This window comes from Apodemus sylvaticus, chromosome 5 (genome assembly GCF_947179515.1).
Source record: "Apodemus sylvaticus chromosome 5, mApoSyl1.1, whole genome shotgun sequence".
Classification (NCBI taxonomy): domain Eukaryota; kingdom Metazoa; phylum Chordata; class Mammalia; order Rodentia; family Muridae; genus Apodemus; species Apodemus sylvaticus.
The window spans coordinates 72654388-72671265 of NC_067476.1; the positions used below are offsets into that span (position 1 = coordinate 72654388).

General features: G+C 47.1%; 1 protein-coding gene across 16 annotated transcripts in view; it reads right to left on the reverse strand.

Moving 5' to 3' along the window:
- Madd (MAP kinase activating death domain) overlaps positions 1–16878 on the reverse strand; it is a 42918-nt gene that overhangs the window by 1573 nt on the left and 24467 nt on the right. For 10 of the 16 annotated variants that reach the window (XM_052182924.1, XM_052182935.1, XM_052182925.1 and 7 more), the window contains 9 exons: positions 14477–14579; positions 13587–13707; positions 13378–13483; positions 11686–11796; positions 7427–7534; positions 4455–4619; positions 4134–4206; positions 3919–4025; positions 1745–1814 (listed from right to left, as the gene is read on the reverse strand). In XM_052182924.1, coding sequence (XP_052038884.1) covers positions 1745–1814; positions 3919–4025; positions 4134–4206; positions 4455–4619; positions 7427–7534; positions 11686–11796; positions 13378–13483; positions 13587–13707; positions 14477–14579 — 964 coding nt within the window. The remainder of the gene's footprint in view (positions 1–1744; positions 1815–3918; positions 4026–4133; positions 4207–4454; positions 4620–7426; positions 7535–11685; positions 11797–13377; positions 13484–13586; positions 13708–14476; positions 14580–16878) is intronic. The other 6 variants (XM_052182937.1, XM_052182938.1, XM_052182939.1 and 3 more) reach the window with 1 other exon arrangement.

The following is a 16878-nucleotide window of genomic DNA, read 5'->3' on the forward strand; positions in this document are numbered from 1 at the left end:
CCGGCACCAGGCTCCCCTTCCCTCTGTGTCCTCTCACAGTGGCTGTGGCGGCTTAGGCCATGACAGAACAGAGCCCGGCCTGTCCAGCCAGACTCCTTGGGTCGTCCAGGCAGACTCATCAAATAGACACCGGAAGTCTGCTGTGGCTCTTTACTTGATGGCTGGGGTCTGCATGCTTCTTCGGGTGTCCCAAGGTGGGAGGGCTGGCGATTCTCCTGCCTGGTCACAACTACTGTCCAGGGCTTATGAGGAGTTGCAGTAGGGAAGAGAGTGGTCTCTAGCCTGTGCCTCCCTTGCTGAGATGCCCTTGAACTCATCCTTGTCACCAGAGCCCACAGATCTAGTCATGATAAATATCATTCCTCCCACAACCCCCACACAGAGGGTCATAAGGTTATATGTAGTACTAGAATACTAAACCCAACATCAGACTTGGAGGAGACATCAACTCCTGTGAGGCAGGAGAATCTTGGGCCTGCCTGTGTGAGGGAGAGCGTCAGAGGGCTCTGGAGCAGACACACTGATCAGGAGAGAAAGGCGAGGACAGCACCCGGGTGCAGGTGACAGGGAGCATCAGGCAGGTACACACATGTCCACAGCCCAGAATGCAAGATTAGGAGTCAACCCATCCCAGCCATGCAGGGTCTGCGCCCGGCCAGAGGAAGGAGTAGGGTGCCCAGGTCCCGCCATCGCTGTGGCCTTGTGAGACTGGGAGGAGGGCGTGGCATCCCTCTGGGAGCAGAAAGGATGGAAAGAGAGTTGGCCACGCCTTCTTCTGACCCTGGGAGGTAGAACACCCAGAACCCAGTGTTAGCATGAAAAAAAAAAACTCATCAGAGGCAAAGGAAGAGGCCCCAGATCATTCTCCTGGGTTAGAAGAGTTACTCAAGTATCTCTCTGGCAAAAGAGAGAAGGGAGCACAGTGAAGAGAGAACTCAGAACAGTGAGCCAGCCCGAGGGGGAGGGGCGCTGGGAAGGGAGAGGGTGGCAGAAGAGGGAGAGACCACTTGTCACGGAAGCACTTAGGGTGGTCGAAAAGAGCCCACCACCCACTGCAGGGCCCGAGCGGGGCCTGAGGGGAGGCAGCAGGAGCCAAGGTCACGTTACCTGCTGGAGAACGAAGGTTTTCATAGCAGCGATGAGGGGCACGAAAGAATGAAGCACAGACACAGCAGGAACTCAAAGCCTGGGGTGAGCCCCACTACACCACTCCTCAGTGCCTGTGTGCGGAGGCTGGCTGGATCCAGCTCCACAGAGACCTGCCCTTCTGCCTCTGAGGCCCGCAAGCCTTCTCTGGCCTCAGCTGAGTCTGCCTGTGATGCCTCGTGCCCTCCTCTAGAACAGAGGCCAGGGTGAACCAGGGCGGGACCAGGGAGGCTTGGGTGGAACCCTGTTGGGCTGCTAGAGAGACGGCAGGAGGCACCACGGACATGACGGGGCTTGAGGATCGCCAGTCTGCTCTGCCCCAGAACTTTCTGACCACTGGGCGGCCAAACCAGGAACTACATCATCACCATTCTCGTCTCTAACCTGTCCAAGGCTTCCTGCCCTTCGGGGACCACTGGCTATCCTGTCTTTCTCCTCTCTGTTATGTCTTCCCAGGGCTCCTTCCTCCTGTCACTCCTGTTCCTCCTGACCTCTCTGCAGAGGCTTTGTCCCCCCGGCCCTAGTCCCTCCTCTGGAGCTCCAAGGTTTGAGTTACTGCCGTGTGAGTCCAGACCTAAGAGCAAAATAGTGTAATTACCAAATTCTTCCAGGACAAAGACGCCTCGAACTGTATTGCACTTTTTAATGTGATTCAGCTCTATGAAAACCTGCAAGAGAGGGAGGGGGCGGGGGTAAGGCCCAAAGGCTCCACCCCTGCCCCATGAAGCCCACTCTCCCAGCTACAGCCCGTGCTCCCCAAGGAAACCTAGTTCCCAAAGGGAAGACATAAGAATCCACACACACACAATCAAAAGCGCTAAGAAGCGAAGAAAGCAGAAAGGGCAAGTACCTTCCGCTCCTGGCCGGAGGAGAAAGCATGGGAGAGAAATGAAGGCATTAGTTTTAATGGTCACGCCCAACCCGAAGGCCCCTCTGTTGGCCTGGGCTACCCACCCATACCCTCTGCCCAGCAGCACTCATAGGACACAGTGCCCCAGGGATCTCTGACTCGGGTCCTTCAGGTCTCTACCCTTCCATACATCCTCCTCCGGCGCAGAGGGCTGGCACGGGTGCAAAGCTCCCCTCAGACTGTCCTCGGGGTGGGAGATGATCTTATCTTCCTTGACACAGGATCCAGGACCTCCCAAGAAGTATGCAGTGACATTAATAACTGTGTGCTGATCACTGCCTTAGCACTTGACAACCTTATCTAACTGTTACAGCACTGTCTCCATGTTACAGATGAGAAAGAAACAGGATCAGAACATTTGTTTGCTTGTGAATGAAGCCTGAGATCCAAGTACATTCTGACTCCAAATCTACGCTTCTCCGTCTGCTAGTCCAAATGCATAACCACACTGAGGACCAAAGCTCTGTTCACCCCGGCTGCCTGCTGTCGGCAGAAGGTGGGTCAGGTCACAAGCCACTGCTCCCTTAATATTCTAGACTGTGGAGTCAGACCCAGAAGTCACCCTTCACTAGGACTCTCTGGAGGACGCTACTTCTAGGAGCCAGGCCTTCTAGTACAGTTTGGAAATGGTGTGCAACTGTTAATGTGGAAGGCCTGGGATGGGAAATACTGAGCACTGAACAAGGAGGTGGGCATGGGTCTGGGTATGAATTAACAAGAGCTCATCTTTTCTGGGAAGCAAGGGGCACAGCAGTGAAACACAATCAGAAGCCACTCTCTAGCTCCTTCGTGGTCTGAAAAAGTCGGTAGGCATTACCTCTCCTTGGGAGACCCATAGTTGTTATGGGTGTGCTGTCACACTAGGTTCCAGACTAGAAATACACTAATAGAGGGACAGGGTGTCTGGGCAGCTATTCAGCTATTTCTTGCATTTCTTGTATTTAGCTAAACTTCCCAGGTAGATGTCTTCCCAGCTAAACTGGCAAGGAGGGACAAAGTAATGTCAGTCAGATATCCACCTCCACTGAGTTCCTGTGGCTTGGCCAGGGGCTTCAGGATATCATACTAGGACCTAGGTCAGAGTCTTGGGGACTTTAAGGGAGGGGAGGAAAGGCACTTGTGTGAGGAGTCAGAGCCGGGAACGGACCTGGGATGATGCGCTGGCCTCAGAGGGAATTAGCTTAAGGAATGTCCACTGAGAGAAAAAGGATCACTGTGTTAAAAGACCAAGAAGAAAAAGAGAAGTCAGCTCCTAGGATGGAATCACAGTAGGAAAAGGATCCTGAGGCATTCCCCCATCAAAGGCAGGGCATGAGGCCTGTGGAGCAGGGCAGAGGGAAGACATCCAGAGGAAGAGAAAGGACAAGAATCAGCAGAAAAAGGCAAACACCCATACTTGGAGAGGACAGAGACAGACAGACAGACAGACAGACAGACACACACACACACACACACACACACGAAGTACACAGGGAGATCAGCCAATCTACACTCTCAAAGCAAAACCACCAAGAGAAGCACACCCTGGGAAGACAGGAAGGCAGAGACACGCACGAGGGCCCAAGGGAGACGCTCCCACTCACACTGTGTGCGTCTAATGGGTGGGCAGCACAGCCACCAAGCCTTTCTCTTTCCCAGTTCCCAACACAGGCTCCCTGCTGCATCTGCTCAGAACCTGGTGGTCTTGCCAGTCACTGTGCCCTCCCCTCTGGTTTCTTGCTCCATCTAGCCATTCACCTCTCTTTTGCCCAAGGCTCTCCCTCTTACTCACTGGGAGGGCACTGAGAGCCTGGAAACTGATCTTATTATATAGATAACAAAATGCTAGGGCCTGGAGGCCGCCTACCACTGCTTGTGCATACCTGGTTGTGCATGAACTTGAGATTGATCCCTTCCAGGGTGACTTGAAGCAAGCCACCCTCTCCAGTCTTCATGTCCTGCACAGGGAACTCACCGCCTAGCTCAGGCCCTGTGGTAAAAGGAAGGTGTCAGCTGACCGGTGAGGTGCGAGTCCCACAGCCCAACTGTCTAAGTGGGTCTGCGGTGAGGAGGAGGCTACGGGGTGTCTGCTGCTCACCAGGCTTGATGCTTTGCTGTCGGGCTGCCGCACGCTCCATACTGTCCTTCACGCAGTAGTACAGCTCCCGACACTGCGGCACAGGGAGGGGAGGTCCTGTGACAGGAGCCCCGCCAGGCTGCCATTTTCCCTGCTCTAGAGCTCCCAAAGGCTAAGTAAGGTCAATGTCGGCCTCAGAGCCAGTGTCAGCACTCCTCACGAGCACTGGAGGCCAAAGTCTGGCTTTAGGTGGATTTGGGGATTGTTAACTTCTCAGTGAGAAATTCAGAACTTAGTCTTAAATGCCTATCCAATCCCCAGCCCTGAGAGAGACCCGAGTACCTTCTTGGTATAGAACTTGTTGAGCTGGGTCTCGGAGCCGTTTCTACGCCATAAGCACAGGACCTTGGTCTTGGGACAGTAGGTCATGTTGATGAGCTTTTCGTACCACCAGCGCTCGTACACTGTCCCAATGTTACTGCGCAACACCACACAGTCGTCACACACCTGGAAAGACAGCGCCATCAGCAGCCCCGGTCTCTGGCAGGTTTTACCATCCCAGGTCACACTACATGCACCTCACAGGGAAAGGATGGCAGGTGACCTTGGGACAGCCCTACAGTGGAGTTTTCTTCCCAGTACTCAGGGTCCCCTTAGGGGGAACACAAGCAGTGATCTGCTGGACATATGTTTGCTTAGGATTACTGACAGAAATGGAATAGTTGAAAATGCACACTGTCCAAATCTGATATGTACCACCTCGTATTTGCTCTCTAGACCAAGGGCTTGGAGTACATCTCCTGCCTCCATCTCACAACCATGGAGAATCAGCTCTGTTACCAAGCAGGAGGTTAGGCATAACAGGAGAAAACACTGGGGCCAGTACATTTTCTAGTCTTAGCTCTTCTCTAAATACTTTTATTTAGAATTCACTAAATTACCTTATTTGGAATTTACTTCTGAATTCTACTGGAAAATACTTTTATAATTCCGTAAGTGACACACGGACAATGGTTACTGCATAAAAATTACTCTACCCAGGATGATAAGCATTAAGAAGCAAGGTCCCGGGACTGGAGAGATGGCTCAGCGGTTAAGAGCACTGACTGCTCTTCCAAAGGTCCTGAGTTCAAATCCCAGCAACCATGTAGTGGCTTATAACCAGACTCCCTCTTCTAGAGTGTCTGAAGACAGCTACAGTGTACTTACATATAATTAATAAATGAATCTTAAGCCGGGCAGTGGTGGCGCACGCCTGTAATCCCAGCACTCTGGGAGGCAGAGGCAGGTGGATTTCTGAGTTCGAGGCCAGCCTGGTCTACAAAGTGAGTTCCAGGACAGCCAGAGCTATACAGAGAAACCCTGTCTAGAAAAAAACAAATCAAAAAACCAGAATAAATAAATAAATCTTAAAAAAAAAAAAAAGAAGAAGAAGAATCAAGGTCCCTGACATATGCTTTAGCTGTTCTATAGTTCTCTCCAGATGGAGTCACCCATTCTCATAGCTCCAATTACTGGAGTGACAGTGTAGCACACTGGTTGGAGCGTGGGCCTAAGGCCAGGCTGTGTGGGTTCAGAGGCTAGCTCCACCACACCCAGCTGTGTCGTGCAGAGCAAGCTCCTTTGTTGATGTCGCCTCGCGGCTAAGGAGGGGCTCACTGACAGTAACAACTATTAAATGTATTAATATGCACACTTTTTGTGTTGTTCTGTTTTTGTTTTTAAAGAGAGTGTCTCACTCTTATGCACTCCTGGATGTCCTGAACCTTGTTATGTAGATCAGGCTTGAACTCGCAAAGATCATCCTGCCTCTGCCTTCCAAATGCAGGAATAAAAGGAGTGTACCATCACTCCTATCACAACATGCATAAAATTCTTAATGTGCATCCAAAGCCAGGTGTAGGTCTGCGGACGAAGCTCGACAGTTGAGTGTTCACACACAGAAAGTGCCCAGTTAGCTGTTTAGACAATCTAGTTATGATGCAAAACCATAGCAACTGGGGCCAATGAGATGGCCCAGCCAGTCAGTGCTTGCTAAGCCAGAAAGGAACTTGATTTTGGTCCCCTAAGCCCTCATAAACATGGAACGATATAGAACCAGCTCTACAAAGTTATCTCCTGATCTCTATGCACACGTGGTGGCACATAAAACAAGTAAGTTATAATTTATATGATTATTATTAACATATTGATGCTCTTTAAATCTTTCTCCATCCAAGCCCTCTCTTCTCTGCTCCTGACCACACTTATTTAAAAGGTATTTTTGCCAAAACATTGAATCTAAAATCAAGCATCTCTACTGGGCTAATAGTTTATATAAGAAATAAAAATGACTGAGAAACAGGATCAAGGAGATGTGATCACCAAAAAAGTCTAGATGCCCTAAAGGCAGAAAGTGAATTTCTTCAGCAAAAGACCTTGCAATGGGTGGAATCTGTGTTAGGACATGCTTAAGAATTATAGCTATCAAAGTGGCCAAGGGGTGCACGCCTTTGATCCCAGCACTTGGAGGCAGAGACAGACAGATCTATGTGAGTGAGTTCAAGGCTAGCTTGGTCTATACAGTGGGTTCCAGGCCAGCTATGGCTATGTAAAACCCTGTCTCAAAAACAAAACACAAAACAAAAACAAACAAAAATGGAAACAGTGTGCCATGATGTCTCAGCGAGTAAAGGTAATTGCTGCCAAGGCTGAAAATCTGAGTCTGAGTTTGATATCCAGAGTCCACATGGTGGAAAGAGAAAACCAACTTCTATAAGTTATCCTCTGACCTCCACACACAGGCTGTGATACACGGACATAAATAAATATAAATTTTTAAAAGAAGGAAAGATAAAAGAATAAAGTTTTTTTTATTCTAATACACAGAGGTATGGCTGTCCTGGAATTCGCTTTGTAGACCAGGCTGGCCTCAGACTCTGCCTCCTAGTGCTGGGACTAAAGGTGTGCACCACCATTGCCTGGCTACGGTCACACCTTAGTGCGTGCCTACAGTCTCCTGGAGGATACAAAGGAGACAATGACACTTGTCGGATGAAAGGATGTGGACAGTAGGAAACAGAAGGCAGAGGAGGTTAGAACATGCAGCAGCCGCCACCCAAGCACGTCATGTTAGGTTCTCATTCACGGACAATGCAGTTATATCACACACCAATACTGAAGAAAAACGGTGAGGGATCACATAGTTACCTAGTCATTTGCAAAGTGACTTGATAAATTAATGATAAACCGGGGGTGGGAGGGGGGAACCCTAGCATTGCTCTAGGAGCTTCTGTATCTCTGAATATTCCTCTGATTCTCCAACATCAACTCACTTCCATGAAAAAGATATCTCCATTGGTGTCCGTCCCTGCATGCACAACAAACGTCTGCTTCTTCATGTGCCGGCTGCCACTGGATCGGATGGAGAGATCACGTCCACTCTGAGGAAAAAGAGATGCTTAGAAACTTTCAGAAGTTGCTCTCACACACAGATCTGGAATTTTAAAAAAATGCCTCAGGGAGTAGGGATGGGGGTAGAGTTTGTGGAGGGACAACATTGAAAAGTAAATAAATAAAATAATTAATAAAAAATAAAGTCTCACTTAGTAATTAAATTCCTAACAGTTTCCTTAGCCCTATCTTTTTGTTTGTTTGTTTGGTTTGTTTCTTTGTTTCAAGACACGGTTTCTCTGTGCAGCCCTGGCTGTCCTGGACTCCCTCTGTAGACCAGGCTGTCCTTGAACTCAGAGATCAGCCTGCCTCTGCCTCCTGAGTGCTAGGATTAAAGGCATGTACGCCACTGTGCCCACTGCTAGGCACTGGCCACGGGGAAGGACCAAAGACTTTTGGAGTCATGGTCCCTATCCTTCTTAAAAACTTAAGATCTTAAAGAACTTCTGTTTATGTGAGTTATAGCTATGCCTACTACTCTTAAAATATTAATAACATTTTAATGTTTATCAATTCGTTTAAAAATAATTGGATTGGGAAGGGGGGAGCTGTGATGGGGATGTGATCGGGATGTAATAAATTGCCGATAGCCAAGCAGATGATAAAGAACACACCTTTTATAAAATGTATTTCTCTTGATAACAGCAACAATGAAAAGAGTATCAGTGTTTTACTTACAAATCTCATTAGTGTTTGGTTTGGGGAAAAATAGCTGTATTCTTGGGCTAGGCAAGGTACCACACACACTCAAGAGGCTGAGGCAGGAGGATCACAAGTTTGAGACCAGCCTGAGCTACATTACAAAACAAAAAAAGAAAGATGGGAGGAGTACAGAGGAAGGGGCTGGCCCTGGTGTGCACCTGTTTTCTCCAGAACTTGGGTGCTGGGGCCAGAGGATCTAAGATCATTCGTAGTTGAGTACCAAGTGAGCCATGAAATCTCATTCTCATCAGAAAAAAATAAATAAACTAAGGTGCACACCTTTAATACCAGCACTCGAGAGAGGCGGCATCAGGTGGAACTCTGTGAACTTGAGGCCAGCCTGGTCTACATATTAAGTTCCAGGCCAACCAATGCTACATAGTGAGATCTGTCTCAAAAATAAAATAGAACAAAATAAAATAAAAAAAGGGGTTGGCAAGACACCCAGAAGGTAAAGAACTTGACAGACTGAGTGTGATCTCTAGAACCCATGCAGTAGAAGAGAACTCTAGCAAATTGTTCTCTAACACATATACACAAAAACAAATAAAAATCCAATTTAAAAATAAGAGCTGTTTTTGTGTAAAGGATTTCTGTGAGTATGAGGTCAGCCTGGTTTATATAGCAAGTTCCAGCCTAGCCATGGTTTTACAGAGAGAGAGATGCTGTCTCTAAAAGGAAAGGGGGAAGGGAGGGAGTAAGGAGAGAGAGTGGGGCGGGGTGAGATCTAAAAGAAAACAGCTAAATCCTCATCCTTGTTTCTGTGCACACGCTACTGAGTGTGTGGCTTTGGCTAAGGAACATAAAGAAAGTGTGACTTCACAGGTAGGCCCCAGAAAGGGGGAGATCTAAAGGCCTTTCCAGAGAAGCAGGCCTCTATACCCTGCTGGCCTAGAACACGCTCTCTAGACCAGGCTGGCCTCAAGCTCTCTGCAGTGCTCCTCTGCAGTGCTCCTCTGCAGTGCTCCTCTGCCCCCCCCCCCCACTGGAGCACTGGGATCAGCAGCTGAGAGCTGCAGTCTCTTAGAGCTGCCATGTGTATCTGAAAACACATCAATGGGCATTTATACAGCAAAGCCCGCCTGTTCTTTCTACACCTTGAGTAGAAAATCTGCCCTCATTTGTATTTGAATATCACACAGCATATTAGAAAAGATACTAACCAAATATTAATACTTCAGTATATGTTATTTTAAAAATCATATCCATTACATCATCGATCTTATTAGAAAAGCCTTAAAATACTGGAAAGCTGGCCAGACACTGTGATGTATGCCTTTAATCCCACCACTTGGGTGGCAAAAGTAGGTGGATCTCTGTGAGTCTGAGGCTAGCCTGGTTTACATAGTGAGTTCCAGGCCAGCCAGGACTATATAGTGAAACTTTGTCTTTAAAAAACAAAAAGAAACAAACAAAAAAACAAACAAACAAAAAAGCTCCAAAATTCTAATTTTTTTCATGTCTAAAAATTTGGCAACAAATATTGTCAACTGCCTATCTTAAAAGAACTAGTTCACATGGCCCACAGATTCAACTATTGGGAACTCAAGTGGCTCACAGAAATCAGGGAGCCTGCATGGGTGTGCCCCAGGGCTCTGCATATATGCTACGGGGGTGTAGCTTGGTGTTCTTCCTGGACTCCTAACAGCAGCAGCAGGGGCTGTCCCTGGACCTGCCTGCCTTTGGAACCCTTTTCCTCCTCCTGGGTGGCCTCGGCCAGCCTTGATGTGGCACTATGTGCCTGGCCTTAGCGTCACTTGTTGTTTGAGGCCTGCTGTTTTTCTGAGGGAAGGCAGCAGGGTGGATCTGGAGAAAGGGAGAGGTCAGGGGGAGGAAATGGGGGACAGGAGGGAGGGGAAACTACAGCAGAGATGTAATATATGAGAGAAGAATAAATTTAAAAAACAGAGAACTGGTTCACTGTATTGCTTTTTTAAAAAGTGTCTGCCAACTCAGCCTAATATTTATAAGGAAAATGTTTTTTTCTTAAACAAAGCTAATTTATCACAAATTTATCACTGCTTTTCCTCACAACAACCAATACACGGGGTTTGCAGCAGAAATGCTTTATGTATACTTCCAATTTTGTCACAAAATATTAAAAAGACATCTAAGCAATGACTAAAATTTAATAAAAGTGATTTTTCATTGTTTCATCAAGAACATTCATAAGTGAAACTGGCTTTTTAATTTTTATTTTATGTATATGAGTATTTGCCTAAATGTGTATACATGTGTGCCTGGTGCTCACACAGACCAGTAATTGGCATTGAATCTCCTGGATCTGGAGTTATTGATGGTGGTGAACTATACTACTACTCAGTAGGTAGTGCCTTTACCTGCTGAGCCCTCTCACCAAACTGCCCCCCCCCAGACAGGTTTTCTCTGTGCAGCCCTGACTGTCCTGGAACTTTCTCTGTAGACCAGGCTTGCCTTGAATTCACAGAGATCCACCTGCTTCTGCCTCCCAAGTGCTGGGATTAAAGGCATGCACCACCATGTCCAGCTTACAAAGCTGTCTCTTTTAAAGAACAGAATGTATGGAGCTGAGGTGGGACTCACATGGTTTAGCGTCATGACAGTAATGTGCCACTGTCTTCAAGACTGCTTTTGCAGTTCTGGTACAAATACTAACCAGTCACAAAAGGCATTTTAGCTAGGCATTGGTGGCACACACCTTTAATCCCAGCACTTAGAGAGCAGAGGCAGATAGATCTCTGTGAGTTTGAGGTCAGCCTGGTCTGCAGAGTGAGTTCTAAGACAGCCAGTGCTACACAGAGAAAAAGTGCTCAAAAGAAAAAACAAAAAAGAAAAAGAGGCATTTAGTATTGTGATGAGAACAGATTTCATCTCGGATCCCCAGAGTTCTGCAGACCTCACATGGAAACTGCTGTACTACAATAGCTGGATTACTGAGTCCCAACACCGAGCAGAAGGGCTAAAACCTCACCCAGACTACTGCCCCATCCTCTAAACCACTAACTATAACTACCCATCTCTAAACTACTAACTATAACTACCCATTCTCTACTAACCACCCATTCTCTAAACTATTACCCCATTCTCTAAACTACTAACTATAATTACCCATCTCTAAACTACTAACTATAACTACCCATTCTCTACACTACTCTCTACTAACCACCCACTCTCTAAACTACTGCCCCATTCTCTAAACTATTAACTATACCTACCCATCTCTAAACTACTAACTACCCATTCTCTAAACTACTAACTACTAACCACCCATTCTCTAAACTACTAACTATAACTACCCATTTTCTAAACTACTAACTATTAACTATCCATTCTCTAAACTACTGCCCCATTCTCTAAACTAGGCATGATTGGGCTGCATACGTGTTCCTTGGGGAAGCTCTGTATAGGAAGGGAGACACGCAGAATGAAGGAAACCCAAGGGACGGTCTGCTGTGCTCACCAGGTTGGTCAGCTGATCGAGCACCTCGTTGATTTGTTGGCTGTACACCAGCCCAATGTGGGACTTTCCCATTAGGCGCCGCACTTTCTTCCTGATGTCATTCTTGTTCACCTGTAAAGCCAAGACAGGAATCTTAGTAAAGGCTCTGCTCTCTTCCCAAGTGAGGCAGAGACAAGAAAATGCCAAAAGTCCTGAGAGAAACAGAATTCTGAAAGACTATATTACGGACTGTGGCAGAGCACTTTCAACTGTGTATTCTGTCCATATGCTGGGCAGACAAAGGTATTGTCTCTGCCTTTAGCTAGCTTCTACAGGAAAGTAGCTCTTAGAGAGCATCAAGGAGACACCTCCTCCTGTCCTTTACCAACACCATAACATCCTCCCCAAAAGGACTGCTTGGAGTATAATTTAGAAACAGTAACGCAGGTACAGTAACAGTGGGACTCTGGTACCTGAGGCACCCTGCTGTATGCAGCGCCATCCACCCGACCACAGGGAAATGGAATTCAAGCATAGAGAAAGGCTTACAATAGGGAATGCCGACTGGCCTTTGTCAATATGACACAAGGCAGAGTTATCTGGGAAGGGCTCTCGATGGGAAAGTTCCTTTGTAGGACTGGCCTGCAGGGAAGCCCCGGAGTTGTTATTTTATTAATGACTGATGTGAGGGCTGGGCTGCTCACTGGGCGGGTCCCCCTGGGCGGGTCAGTGCAGGGGTCGGTTAAGAAAGCAGCCTGAGCAAGTCAACAGGCAGCACTCCTCCATGGTGTGTGCATCTGTTCTTGCTTCCAGGTTCCTGTCTCGGCTTCCCCTGATGACAACTGCCACCAGCTGGCCACTAAACTTTTCTGTCCCCAGGCTGCTCTGGACCGTGATGCTTATAAAAGCAACAGAGACCCAACTAAGACGCAAAACCAATCAAGTCAAAAGGCTCACAGAGCTGTCTCTGTGCTTGGGAACTGATCGCTTCACATTCAAAGGCTAGGGAGAACTCAGGGAGGCTCATGCTCACAATGATGCTCTGCCACCGCCAGTTCAAATCCACGTTTCTCCTTCAGAGAAGAACTCTTCTGATAATTTGCAATACGCTTCTCCACAGCTATAAATATGAAGTCCTGCAACTCCAACCGGAGCTACCACTCTTTTGTTAGCAAGCAGGTATTTTTTTTTTTTCTTTTTGACAAGATTTTATATAGTTTTATCTGGTCTCGAACTTCGAGCCAAGCTTGGCCTTGAATTCCTGATCCCCCTGCCTCGACCTCCCAAGGACCTTATTTACTGGCATGAACTTTATTGAACTATCATGCCCAGCTGGGCAGCTTTTTCTAGCTACAGAAAATTCTGCATGACTAAGGACTGGTACTGAAAATTCTGAGCCCCTGAAGGTTTTAGAATATACTACTGAAAAAAAAGAGTATTAAATCAGTTGTAATCTGTGGAGAGTTCTGTTTGTATCCTAAAACAACTTAGCAAAGGGAATATATAAAATTCAAAGTAAATAAGTAACAAGTGCTAATCAATTACCTTTATGACATTCATTAACAAAACAGCCTGGCAGCTCCAGTGAAAGGACTAGGGTGCAAACAGTCAGACACTTTGACAGCTTCCAAACTAGTCCAAAATGTAGGCGAGAGACCTAGTCTTGCCCTTCCAGCACCAGTAATAGCTGGGGCACGAGGAACATCAATTTACCTTCATCAGGAGCATATAGGATATGAGGTTGTGTAAAAGTGTGGCCAGCACGCGGTCCTCGTCGTCCTCCAGGCGCTTCCGGTCATGTTCCCCTAGGGACAGGTACCTAAGCAGAGGAGCAGGCCCGAGTCAGTCCTCAGACAGGAGGCCGCGAGACTCCGCGGAAGGCCTGAAGAGGCGCACTGCCAGGCGCTTGTTAGGCCTCGTACCTGTCGATCATTTCCTGAGGACCCTGGTCCATACCCATTCCTTCTCTCTCCAACATCACGGCATCCAAGAATGCATCTTCCCAGAACTGCATTTGGTCCCACAAAGTAGAACGCTCTTTGCCTGTATAGGATAAGGTTATTTCTTGGGTGGGGAGCATGGCTTATTTAACATTTAAAGAAGGTAGTAGCTGCTAAATAAAAAGATAGTAAGCCCCAGATAAAACAAGTCCATTCTAAATTTCAGAGCAAAGGAAACCGAACCTTTCTCCCCGATCTAATGTATTTCGCCTCCAACCCCAGAGGCCTCCGAGTGAGGCCTTGCCACTCCCAAGCTGGAGGGGTGAACACATCACACAAAGAAAAGCAGTTACTTATAGAAAAGGTCTCCATAGCAGCATCCTCTAACTGGTCCCACATCGATCCTTTGTCCCTTCCTGCCAATTTGTGAGCAGGGAGGAGCATGGTAGCACGAGGAAAGAAAGGAGACAGAAAGACACAGCCTGGTGAGTAACAGCCAAGCCGGCTTCATCTGGCTTCAGCCCCTGCTTATCCCACAGGGTCCTGGGTTCAGATTTTAAAATGCTGTCTGGACGGCCCACTGAGATGCCTCGGTGGGTAAAGGTGTGTGCTGTCAAGCCTGATGACCTGAGCTCAGTCCTGGAGCCCACATAGTGGAAGGAGGAAGGAGGGAACCAGCTTCTAAAGCCCCGTGACCTACATGTGTGTGCGTAGCATGCACCCTGTCCCCATTAAATAAATGAATAGTAAAAAGATGTTTAAGATGTCAAAACAGATGTCAAAAAGCCAAGCAGCAGCTGTGCAGTGCCACCCTCTCCCGTGGCTGAGCCCAGCTTTCTTCCAACGCAAGGGGCCTTGCCAGCCTTGCTTACCTAGCAGTCCCTCATAGAGATAGACTCGCTGGCTTACGTCTTCGGAAGAGCGAACCGGACTACCAGCCGGCTTCTCCTTTGGCTTCAAGCTATGGGCTTTACCCTAGAAAGACAAGATGGTAGGTCAGATGCCAGAGTTACCAACAAAGAGAGGCCAAGAAAACCAGGCGCCTCGAGGAAAGGCTCACACACTAGGTAGGTATCATCCGTTAACAAGTTTTCCTGCTTCTGCTGCTGGGCTACTTGGCCAAACGTCAGTCTAAGAATCCTATTTTCTGTTACTGCTTCCTAAAGCAAGAAATGAAGTCTTTGTTCTGACTTACCTTTATTCTTTAGTCTCTGTAATGCTTTTTCTTAAAGCTGGGCATGCCTCTAATCCCAGTTTGTGGGAGGCTGAGAAAGGAGATAGGCAGTTCAAGGCCAGCCTTAGCTTTATAACAAGTTTTTTTTTGTTGTTTTTTTTTGTTGTTTTTTTTGTTTTTTGTTTTTTGTTTTTTTTTTTTTTTGGATTTGGTTTTTTCGAGACAGGGTTTCTCTGTGTAGCCCTGGCTGTCCTGGAACTCACTCTGTAGACCAGGCTGGCCTCAAACTCAGAAATCTGCCTGCCTCTGCCTCCCAGAGTGCTGGGATTACAGGCGTGCGCCACCAGCTTTATAACAAGTTTGAGGCCAGCCTGGGCCACAAGTTCCTGTCTCACACCCTTACGGCACAAAACAAGTTAAAGTTTTCATAGTAGCACAACACACTAAAAAGAGCACAGAGCCTGAGGCCAGCCTGGCATGGCTCGGACCCCTACGCCCTACTGATTCTGTAGTTGCTGGGGATTATTTCCCTTGTCTATAAAAGGAGCATCATAATATCTACCCCACAGGACTGGGGAAATGAGTAAGTTTGTTGTTTCTTATTTAATGTGTGTGTGTGCACGATAACGTGTGAGGGTCCAACAGGATACCAGGAGTCTTCCTAGATTATCTTCTACATTACACACACGCCATTCTCACCTCAACTATACAAACACTCCTTGTTCCCTAGCATAGAACATTTAAGACTGTGTGGTAGGAAGAGCCAGGAAAGGCAGCACACGGTGACCAGCATCTTGCAAGAATGACCTCATATTTAACATCCAGAATCAAAGCACAATGAAGGGTTTGTTTTAAAGATTTATTTTATACATATGTGAGTACACTATCACTGTCCTCTGATGAAGAGGGCATCAGATCCCACTACAGATGGTCGTGAGCCACCATCTGGTTGCTGGGAATTGAACTCAGGACCTCCGGAAGAGCAGTCAGTGCTCTTAAGCCCTGAGCCATCTCTCCAGCCCCCATGATAAAGGGATTTTTTTAAAAAGGTTTCTAGAGACTTTATTATTATTATTATTATTATTTATGAGTATTTATTATGAGTACACTACACTATAGCTGTCTTCAGACACACCAGAAGAGGGCATTGGATCCCATTACACATAGTTGTGAGCCACCATGTGGTTTCTGGGAATTGAACTCAGGACCTCTAGAAGAGCAGTCAGTGCCCTTAACCGCTGAGGCATCTTTTCAGCCCTCAAAAGACTTTTTAAAGTGACATTTATTCATTTTATAATGTGTCCCGGGGCTAATGTGCAGGTTGTGCTTATGCATATAAGTGTAGGCCAGGAAACATCTTTTAGGAGTTGGTTTTCTCCTTCATGTAGTTCCAAGGATGGAACTCAGGTTGTCAAAGTTTGAGGGCGAGAGCCTTTACCTGGGCCCCACCCCTTTTGACAAGGTCTTACCATGTAGCAGGCTGGCCTTAAACTTAAGTTCTTTCTACCTCAGCCCCTGAGAAGGATTACAGGCATGAGTCACCACACCCAGCTGGAAGAACTTCTCAGATACTCTTATTTAAAGTCTGTGTAGACTCAGGACGAGTTGGGCCCTAACTTGAGGCCCTGCTAATTCTTAACTCTATCTCAGCCTCCATTGGTTCTTCTAGGAACAGACACACAGAAGAACCTAGAGACAGATGAGCACCAGTAGTAAAAAATGACTTCATTTGAATCCTATCTTCCACTGTCCTCTCTAGACAAAATGACTGAAAAACTGTTGTGGAAAATATCCACTGTCCTCTTAATAAAGAGGCAGGTGGATCAAAGAAGATAACGCTGTCTAAAGACGCAGGCGTACACTGCAGAGCAGAGGGGAGAGATAAGAGCTCAGTGATTTATTTCATTTGGGTGTAGTGCACACACTTGTAATCCCAGCACTTGAGAGACAAAAACAGAAGTGTCACAAGCTTGAGGACAGCTGAGATTTACACAGTGAGACTGTCTCAAACAAAGAGAAGGAAGAGGAGGGAAGGAAGGGAAGAAGGAAGGGAGGGAAGGAGGAAAGAAGGAAGGGAGGGAGGGAGGGAGGGAAAAAGGA